General features: G+C 42.4%; 2 protein-coding genes and 1 non-coding gene across 3 annotated transcripts in view; 1 reads left to right on the plus strand and 2 right to left on the minus strand.

Moving 5' to 3' along the window:
* The window catches only part of LOC111651077 (protein FAM13A-like), a gene marked incomplete at its 3' end in the record, with an annotated part of 8,889 nt that extends 6,463 nt beyond the window's left edge, over positions 1-2,426 (minus strand). Inside the window, 1 exon segment of the mRNA XM_087172561.1 lies at positions 74-2,426. Coding sequence (XP_087028687.1) covers positions 74-281 — 208 coding nt within the window.
* Positions 2,427-2,948: 522 nt separating this feature from the next.
* Positions 2,949-3,057, plus strand: LOC111651079 (U6 spliceosomal RNA). Its single transcript, XR_002760477.1, has one exon. It is a non-coding gene; the product is annotated as a U6 spliceosomal RNA (small nuclear RNA).
* A 106-nt stretch (positions 3,058-3,163) lies between these two features.
* The window catches only part of LOC111651078 (cGMP-dependent protein kinase 1-like), a 9,450-nt gene continuing 2,255 nt past the window's right edge, over positions 3,164-10,358 (minus strand). Inside the window, exons 3-10 of the mRNA XM_023401033.2 lie at positions 9,732-9,871; positions 8,973-9,062; positions 8,233-8,374; positions 7,740-7,903; positions 7,529-7,651; positions 7,375-7,437; positions 7,209-7,275; positions 3,164-7,046 (exon numbers count right to left, since the gene is read on the minus strand). Of these exons, the coding sequence (XP_023256801.1) occupies positions 6,948-7,046; positions 7,209-7,275; positions 7,375-7,437; positions 7,529-7,651; positions 7,740-7,903; positions 8,233-8,374; positions 8,973-9,062; positions 9,732-9,871 (888 nt within the window). The 3' untranslated portion in view covers positions 3,164-6,947. The remainder of the gene's footprint in view (positions 7,047-7,208; positions 7,276-7,374; positions 7,438-7,528; positions 7,652-7,739; positions 7,904-8,232; positions 8,375-8,972; positions 9,063-9,731; positions 9,872-10,358) is intronic.

A 10,358-nucleotide genomic window follows, 5' to 3' on the forward strand; every position in this document is an offset into this window, starting at 1 on the left:
CAGACAGACAGACAGACAGACAGACAGACAGACAAATAGACAGGCAGGCAGACAGACAGACAGGTGGGTGTACCTGGTGGGCTGTTCTCGTCAGCGCTGTGGCACAGAGCCAGCGTCTTTCCCTCCTTCCCTCCAAGCTCGGCGAGGCCACAGGGGCTCTTCTGCCCCTTGCTGCCCAGGGCAGGGGGGCTCTCCTCTGGGGACGGACCCAGTGAGGGGCCCCCCTCCACCTCCAGCGCCTGGAGCTTCAGCAGGGAACTCTGCAGGCAAAAGCAGAACATGCCAGACACGCTGATCCAGAGATTAGCCTGGTCCCAGGAGGAGGCTGTACAGAGACCTTTGATACAGAAAATGTCCAGGTACTGGAGTACCGTATGTGAGGCAGTGAGGTGCTGTTACAGGTCAAGGATTCCAGGTATTAGCCAGATCCCAGCCTCTGCAACACCACGTGTGGAGGTGTGGCACAAATGTATTTGTACTTAAAATGGACATGTAAAGAGTTGTTCAGGAAGAGGACTGTCCCCACAATCCAATGGATGAGTCAGTCATCTCCTATCCAAGAATTAACCTGGTACCATCCAGTGAAACAAGCCATGACGCCTCCCTCTTGTCCAGCTCCTACAGGGATTAGTCAGTTTCACCTCATATACCACTGAAGAGTTCGGAAATATGATCCTTTATCCCTCTTCTGTAGTTTTTCTCTTTAACGCTCCGCACTCCAGCGATTAGCCAGTTGCAGTAATTGTGGAAATATAATCCCGAAGCATTTCGTCCTCCACAGAAATATGAACTGTTCTTACGATGTCAGCCAGTGAGGGTCCAGGAATTAGCCATCTCCCAGTGTGACTGAGCTCAGCAGTAAAACAGGAGCTGGAAGGTTTTGAATTTTCATCCTCTCGTTCTGCACGTTCACTGATGATGATGATGATGATGAGGATGATGCTGATGCTGCTATCCTCCCTGCCACCATCACCCTCACTTTCCTTCTCTTACGACACCTCTCTCGCCCTCCCTCCCTTGATGGATTACTCATCCTCAGGCTCGTGAAGAGGAGGAGGGAGGGATGGGGAAGGAGAGGTGACACTTGCCACCCCCCTCCTCCCACCCATCTCATCCTGAGAGGGGGTGGGGGAGAGAGACATATGGGAAACATGAGGATGCCTCTCTCTCTTTCTGATCGTGAGGTTTTTCCCGCAGCGGTGGGGGATGGGCTTGTTGCTGACATCACTGTGTGTGTGTGTGTGCGTGTGTGGTTCAAATCTCATTCATAAAAAAAAAACGAGAAGGAGGAGGAGGAGGAGGGGGGGGGAGGAGGTGCAGCTACGTGCCTCTCCTCACACGTCTGTAGTTTAACCCCTGAACATCCACAGTCTCAGTCAAACGTCTGACTTGCTCACATTCACATCAAGCACCAACCTCCATAAACATCCAGCATCAACGCTGAAGAACCAGAAGCTGCAGTTCCTCTAACGACCACCAGAGTCTGGCTGCAACAGTGAGTCAGTCCCCATAGACTCTCATGTTAAAATGTGCAAGCCAGACTCTTCCATTGAAGGTGGAGTGACAAGTTACACAATGTTTAGGTGTAATTTAATTTACGGCCGTTTATTGTGCACTGTACTTATGCTGAATTTCTCAGTACAACCTCCGGATTCAGGAAAAGGTAATGAGTCATGTTGACGAAGTTTGAAAGTTTGACAAAAAGCAAAGAATCATTCAATTGTCAGATATTTAAAAGGTAAAACACGCTCTATTAAAGTCCCTATATCATGGGCGGGTTGTTTTGGGGCTGAATTCTCTTATTTTCAATCATATTCAAAATCTTTCAGGTGGATTTTTGTCCGTAATAGACAGTGTTCACTGCACTGACGACATGATTAAAGCTGAGCTGTTTTTGACGGCGGGTTTGGGAACGGCTCGCCAGGCTCCGTTTAGAAATCATGTGAATTTAAGATAACTTGTTAATGGGCAACAAATAAATACGTGTATAAAGCTTTTAGATATTTTGCGAGTCAGATTTGTCTGTGGATTAATTCGGCCTATAAATAACTCTCCAACAGTTTGTGTAGCCTCTTCCATTGTAGGCGGAGTGACAAGTTACACGATGTTTCGGTGAAATTGAAGTTATGGCCGTTTTTTGGCCACTGTACAGTTTTAGTTCTGTAGACGGAGTTTAAAGGTATTTAAATGTAAATCACGGTCTGGTCAAATCTCTTTGTGCCTTGTACTTGTATTTCTCAGTACAACCTCCAGATTTAAGAAAAGTTAATTAATTCTGATGATACGATGAACAAAACAAATTGTTGAATTTTCAATGTTGTAACAAATTTGATGTGAAAACATCTTTATGTAAATGAGAGCTGCTTCTTTTGAGAATGATTCAGAAAACGTACGCAAACAATATTAACAATTAATCAGGTCAGTTAAAAAAAGACTTACTGTGTTCAGCAGCAGCGGCAGCTTCACCTGCACAGAGCCGGTCCACACTGACACCTGGTGGCCGTTTGCAGAACTACCCGTTATTTTGAAATGAAAGCAGGTTCCACTTCCTGCTGCAACGTTTGTGTGACGTTTGAGCTGAGAGTGAACATTATAGAGGCAGGTTAAAGGTACTGAAAGAGACTGTGGGAGAAGATAAAAGCACAACATTTAACATAAGGACACTCTTTTCTTTTCATCAATTATGTCTAAAACTACATGGAATGATTTCTTGGTCATTTCTTCTAAAACAAACTATAATAGTTCATTTCTTCTCTTTTTCATTTCTTTCTATGTCTGTTTTTTGTTTTGATTTCATTTATTTTCATTCATCTTTTATCAGGTGCTTATGTAGTTTTCCGTCTTCTGGCATCAGGGTCTGTTAAAAGTTTCCCTCTGATCTGAACCCCTGAGTCAGACTCCATGTTTCCTGACCCCCTTCAAATGAGAGACCAGGTCCAGCAGCTCATGTGTTACATCCTGTAACACACATGATAAACTGGGAATGATACAGAGAAGATTAGCATGGCCCCTGTACGCAAGGATGACACGCACAATCGTGAAGCGTTCTCACTTTTTTATGGAAACATTTAATAATTTCAAAACCAATACCCTTGTTTTTTGAATATGAACTATGACAAACACATGATGAACTTCAAATTATAAGAAATAAGGAACAAAAACCTTTATTTTTACAGCTTTTATTCATTTTTAACAGATCAATCTGCTTTGGCAAAATTATTTATGTTTTGTTTTGTTATTAACAGTCACGTCCATAAAGCTTTTTGAACTGAGACAGAACAAGAGTTTCTTCAGCTACCACACCAGGCACTGTAATAATAATAATAATAATAATAATAATGATAATAATCTATAGCTGAAAAATCATAAAACACTATACTCCCAATATATACAAATAAATCAGTAAATCATAAGCACAAAATATCATCACTAAGAATCAATATGAACATGAATATTTCTCCTTCTGGTCCAAACACTTTTTTGTCTAAATCATCTTTTAGCTGATTTTCACTGTGAGAGCTTTAAACTCAAACACGTCTGTTTGTCTTGTAGTGTTCCCACGACACAAGAAATATTTCCTTGGTATTTTTGTGTGATTATGACGAACTGTATTTCCTTTACGTTTCTGTTTGTGCATTAAAACCAATGAGATACAACATGTGAATAATCAGTCCGTTTTAGAGGTGTTGGTATTGTTGGTATTTTTGGGCAAAGCCAAGCTGTCCAGTCTTTATGCTAAGCTAGGCTAACTATGTTCTGACTCCAGCTCTGGATTTAACATACCGTCCGATGCTCCTCTAAACATCTCAGAGAGACAGAGATTGAGGATATTTCCCCTCATGATGACATGTCTGTCCTGAGGCCCAGCGCTGCCCTATTCTGCCCCCTGGTGGTGAAAACTGAACAAGTTGTGACCAAGATTTTCATGCAGAGCTCACAGAAGTCACATCGCTGATCATTTTTACAAGAATATCACAGCAAAATCAGACTGCTAATGCAAATCAGCTGCTTCTACAACAGGCCTCAAAATACTGTTCAAATACAAACTGAAATAAATAGATGAATCACTGTTTAAAGATTGAACTCTCTGTTTGTGGATGCAACCCAAACCAGAGTCATCACGTCTACTTCAACTTAAAGTTTCTAAACGTCCACTTTGTCAAAGTTTCCGCACACAAGTGAAATGAAAGAGTAATGAAGGTTTTCTCTCAAGTCTCTCAAGCAGCGACCAACTTCCTGATGGTTAACCTGTGTGTCAGAACTCATCATTTCATTTGTCTTCATCATTCACTGTAACATGTGGCACGTTAGCTGTTTGGGAGGGCGGCTATTTAACTGACCAATCAGCAGTGAATGACGTATCCCTCCTGGTGATGTCACTGTCAGACACAAGGTGTTAAGAGTTATGTGGTCGAAGAAATGTGTCAGTCTAAGAGTCGTCATTTCTTTACGTCAATGTCAGACTGAGTTGTACTTAAAAACAATTAACCAGGAAGTGTTTTGACATATATCAAATCCAATCAATAATCGGTGAAACTGAACAGTTTTGGGTTTCACACTGTTGGTCTGACGAGAGGGTGACATTTAAAGACGTATTAGGCTGTTCGGAATTATAAGAGCTATTTGTCATTATATTCTGACATTTTATGGACAAAATGACTTATTCATATGAAAGATAATTGTTATTTTCAGATGTAATCTGCCCATATCTGTGAGGGTCCACGAGGACATGTCCATCTTTGAGTATATCTGCCCCTGTGGTGTGTCAACTGCCCTCAATGACCTGTTTGAATCACTAAACCAATCAGATGCAGGAACTGAGTCCGAGGTCTGGAACCAAGTCGTTTAAAAGCCAGTATACCATGAGCCTGACAGACACTATATGAATACTCTTGAAACAAAACACGTCAGATCCATTTTTGGAACATCTGAACAATCCTGAAACCTGCTCGGTCTTCAAACGTGTATGTGAGAATGGAGCATTTGTGGCTGTGTGCAAAGATATGTAGGAAGTCTAGGAAATATGTACAAAATACCTGTTCTCATGCTGCGATCCAAAGATTCACAACACAAAGAATGATAGAAAGTAAAGTTTAACGGTAGAAATTGGGGCATCGAGTGGTGCAGTGGGTTGAGCAGGCGCCCCATATGTAGAGGCTGCAGTCCTCGCTGCAGTCGGCCCCGGTTCGAATCCTGCATCGGACGACCCTTTACTGCATGTCATTCCCCATTTCCTGTCTCTCTCTACTGTGCTATCATAAAGGCATAAAAAGCCCAAAAAATATACTTAAAAAAAAAAGTAGAAATGTTCATATCACCTCCCCCATCGTCCACTAGGGGGCAACAAGCTGCTGCACACAAACTTCTCGTTCTGTCTTTGGATTTTACGTTACCGAAAATGAAATGAGAGGCGAAGGCATCACAGTGACCTTTAACTCGTCTGTTCAGTCTTCAGCTCGGTGTTCCTCCTCCGCCCAGAGAAACAGGGGGACTCGAACATCCTCCAGCCCGGTACCGGAGAGCCAGACCCTGGCCTCGGAGGGTCCGAAAAAACTCTAACTTTCAAAACCTAGACCTCCTCGATACCACAAAAAAACAAAACAAAAAAGTCCTTTCACAGGACAAGTAGTCGTAAAACCATCTCCCTTAGAGGGGTCAAAGGTCAAGTTTCAGCCAGAGATCAAGGACACTTGACAGGAGGTGTCTGTGATGTCCTCAGGAGTTTGTTCTCACTCATTTCAACCATGTTAGGACCTCTGTTACCAGGGATGGTTTAACCCACTACCGGGTCCTGTGGTAGAAATGATTTTAACCCATAAATGTCAGATTAATAATCAGTTGTATTAAACACAAATGTGTTGAATGATATGTACCATGTTAGCACAATATCAACATAAATATTAAAGGAGTTATTTAGAATAAATCTTGATAAAGGTCCGTTCAATAAGACAGGGCCTTTAATGGTGCATTAAAGACAATCTGGGATCTTTGAGGTCTTTGGGGCCCATGAGGGTCTGGGGCTTTCCTCATTGCTCTGGGAAGCACTTTGTGACAACGTGATTTCACTGGACATCTCAGGACGTTCCAGCTTCAGCCTCAGGTAGCTTCACTGATGGATTTAAGTTTCATATTTCTGGCTAACTGATGAACTGATGAACATCCCAGCTTCCTCTGAGTGTTGCAGCATTGTATGGGACATTAAGCAAGGCCTATAATGTGTGAGTTCAAATGCAGTGAATCAAGGAATCTGTGTTGTTCTGGGTTCTTATTTCTGAGTCATTGCCAGTCTTTGCAAAAACATCTTGTGATGCACTGTTGGCTTATTTCTGTGGATTTGAGTTTTTACCTGCTTTCTTTTGCAGCAATATATGGGACATAAAGTGAGACCCACACTGTGTCTTTTACTGCTGATGGATGAACATACCCAAAGTTCAGCCACAGCCAAACAAGGAATCCGGGTTGTTCTGCGTTCAAGGAAACAATCCAAGCTTTGCAAAAACGTCTTTTCTGGATTGTTGGTACATTTTTGTGGATGGAGCAACACTGTTCTGGAGTTTTGACAGCTCTCTAAAATCTGGAGGAACTAGGATGACTTTCCCTTTAGACCAGGCAAGAGCAACTATTTCCTATTTTCTGCTTTAAGAGGCTTGTTAAAAAATGTGTCCCTGGTCTTGGAAACAGGGACAAACTGTCCACATGAACAGGTGGTTAGTTTGATTCTTGAACCACTTCAACATCCATCTCTCAGGTGTTTTGGAAGGTCACGCCAGAGGCCTCCCGTACTTTCCCTTTTATCAGGGTTTTGATTCCCACTGGGTTCAGCCATGCTTCATAACATCCACCATGTGGCACATGTAGCTTGTGTTCATTCAGCCTGGGGAGAAGTCTTCTTCTTCTTCGTCTTTGTCTCAGGCTTTGTGTTTGAGTGTGAGCTGGTGGGTGGGACTTTAAAAGTCATAGTCCCATCCAGTGTTGTCATCTGGCGGCGGTTCGTCTGTGTCTTCAGGAAAACTGTCGAAGTTGCTGGTGTCAGTTGGAGAGGAAACCTGGACAGACGGACACACAGTCAAACTCCTTCAACATCTACAGACTGAACAAAGAAAGTTTCTCTTGCCATCTGGCCCATGCATACCACAGTATTTACCCTTTAATGGTTTGCTGTATTTCATTGTGGAAAATGTTAGGAATCAAATTTTGCTTCTACTCACGTCAGGTACGATGGGCGGAGTCAGAGTTCCTTTCCTCAGACCCTCCCAGTTAAAACCTTCAAACCACCTGAACACACATGGAGAGGAAGTTTAGTTCACATTCAGCTGGAAGTTAGTGACTACACTGTATGGCCAAAAGTATGTGGACGGCTCTGTGTCCACTCACTTGTGCTTCTGGATGTCTTTGACCCCGTTCTTCAGGTTTCCAAGTCTCTCTGAAGGATTATCTCTGTCAACACAAACAGATTTTTTTCTGGAGATTAAAACAACAAATGTTGAGTGTACAGTTACTCTGAGCTCGGACATGCAACGCCCCCTACCTGCAGAGCTTCTTGATGAGGTTGCCGGCGTTCTTGGTGATCTTCTTTGGGAACTCGATCATGTCGATGCCTCTCAGAATGATGTTGTAGGTTTTCATTGGATCAGGACCTGAGAACGGAGGACTGGAGACACAAAGAGACACAAAGAGACACTGTAGGACCCGACAGTACCAGTTTGACTCTGCTGAGCTCTACAGGTGCGTGTCCTCACCTGCCGGTCAGCAGCTCATACATCAGGATGCCCAGAGACCAGTAGTCTGCTGAGACATCATGACCTTTGTTGAGGATGATCTCTGGAGCGACGTACTCCGGCGTCCCACAGAACGTCCACGTCTTCTTACAGAAACCGATCTTCTTGGCGAAACCAAAGTCCACCTGGAAACAAACCTGAACTGACACTCAATCCGTCTCGAATGTTTGAGAGAAACTGGAAGGAAAGTTTCCTCCTGACAAGCTGCTGAACATTTCTGATGTACAGGCCTGTTCCTGATAAACATCTGTCAGTGTTTTCTTCACTAATGTTGTTATTATGACAGAGTCTCCATGAACTCAAGAAATATCAACACAGGCTTCTTCCAATCAGATCAATGAAAAACCGTCTGAATATAATTAAAGCTCCATACAGTCTAAAGGTGGATGTCCATGTGTGTGTGTGTGTGTGTGTGTGTGTGTGTGTGTGTGTGTGTGTGTGTGTGTGTGTGTACCAGCTTGGCGTATCCTCGGCTGTCCAATATGAGGTTCTCAGGCTTCAGGTCTCTGTATATGATGCCTTTGGCGTGCAGGTAGGCGAAGGCTTCGACCACGCAGGCGGTGTAGAACCTGGTGGTGGAATCTTCAAACGAACCCCTGAAACACAGAAGGTTTAAGGTGTGGGAGCACTTCCTGTGGGAGCACTTCCTGTGGGAGCACTTCCTGTGGGAGGACTTCCTGTGGGAGCACTTCCTGTGGGAGCACTTCCTGTGGGAGGACTTCCTGCCCCTCGGTGCGACTGTTGTTCTGTTGACTTCCTCCATCTTAGTTATTTTTCATTTGTTGGTTTTCTACAAAACGACTTGGCTGCAATTGTAACATTTTTCTGGCTTGTTTAATCAGCTGATTATAATCTGTATTGATCTATCATTGACCTAGTTTTTGTAAAATGTCAAATATTAGTAAAAAAAATTCCAGGTTTTGATTCAGTTTTGAAAATGACATCAGAGAAAAATTTGTTTAGTTTTGAAAAATCTTGCTTGAAAAACGACTGTTCTTAAATTATTATTAAATTTGTTATTGATAAATCTTTTGTCCATTAATTTTTAACTGATCAATAAATACACTTGTTGTTTCAGCATTTCAAAATAAACTTCCATTAATTAAGCTCTGAAAGGTTTTTCTACCTGTGGCTTCAAGCTATCAGCTGATATTCACGATGCATTATTAAAAGATGATGTGAGTAGGTGTGTACCTGTCTCTCAGGATGGTCCACAGCTCTCCGCCCAGACAGGCCTCCATCAGCATGTACAGATATTTACTGTCTTTAAACGTCCGGTACAACCTGAACACAAACAACCTTTCATCAGAACCTGAGGGCGAAACACCCACCGACACACCTGAGAAGATTCACGTCTGTTTTCAGATTTTATTTTGATGCCTGGTTTTCTTCTTTGATGGTTTCCTGTTCCCGTGTGTTTAATATTTCTGTGAAGTTTTTATTTTGAAAGCCAAGATCTAACAGTTAACAGATCAGAAGAACAAACCTGTTTCTTTTATTTTGAAAACTGGAACCAAACTGCAAAGAATGTTTAATTAGTGACCAAAGTGCTGCACGGAAACTCCCCCCCACAGATTCATCCGTGAGGCTTTTATTTTGAAAGCCTGAGAGCCAGAGAAAGGCCATACACGAAAATATTTTTCATCCTGTTATCTAAAGATAAGCTTTGTTTTCTTGAGTTGATGGGATAATTATTAAATAAATAAGGGGATAAAAAATTATTTGTCAGTATGGCCTTTCTCAGCTTCTGTAGATTTCAAAAGAATTTTAATTTGTAAAGCTGCAAGACAGGAAGCACTGCAGCTTCTGGTCTGGCTTTATCAAATATTTATTCATTTTAAAATGTAAAAACTCAGTCACATGATGGAGACTGTGAGGTGTGATTTCTATCAAGTTTAATATAAAACAACTCATGATGATGATGATGATAATGATGGTGATGATGATACTGACCTGACGATGAAGTCGGAGTGCGCCTCCGTCATGATGTGTTTCTCGGAGCGGATGTGTTCCTGCTGCCTCGTGTCCACGATGTGGCGTTTCTTCAGGATCTTCATGGCGAATGTCTTTGCCTCCTCGCTCTTCAGCTGCACCTGAAGAAGAACAATCATCATCATAACCCAGACCACATCTCCATGACAACCACACTGCTTCTGTTTGATGCCATTAACACACATGGAGCGGGACAACACTTTATATTTTCATATACGGTGATTATTTAAAGTCACAGGAGTAAAGTTCATTTATAAGAAATCTCCCACAGCAGGAAATGATGTACGGAGGATCAGTGATGTCACAGAAAACGTAATAAAGCACTTCCTTAATTTCATATTTTAATCGACATAATCGAATCTATAAATGATTGATCATCAATAAATACTCTACTACTTTGATGGTTTGATAGTTCATTTATACATTTTTGAAAAGGGAATCCAGGAATGTATTCTCCATGTTACTGGGAGCTGTGGGAACACTGGGACCAGCTGTTTATTAATGAGACGTCTGAACCAACTGTGCTGCTGTAAACACCTTGCACGCACACACGCACACACATGCACACACACACATGCACACACACAC

This window comes from Seriola lalandi, unplaced genomic scaffold, assembly GCF_002814215.2.
Source record: "Seriola lalandi dorsalis isolate HSWRI2012SDOR001 ecotype SW California unplaced genomic scaffold, Sedor1 jcf7180002053377, whole genome shotgun sequence".
Classification (NCBI taxonomy): domain Eukaryota; kingdom Metazoa; phylum Chordata; class Actinopteri; order Carangiformes; family Carangidae; genus Seriola; species Seriola lalandi.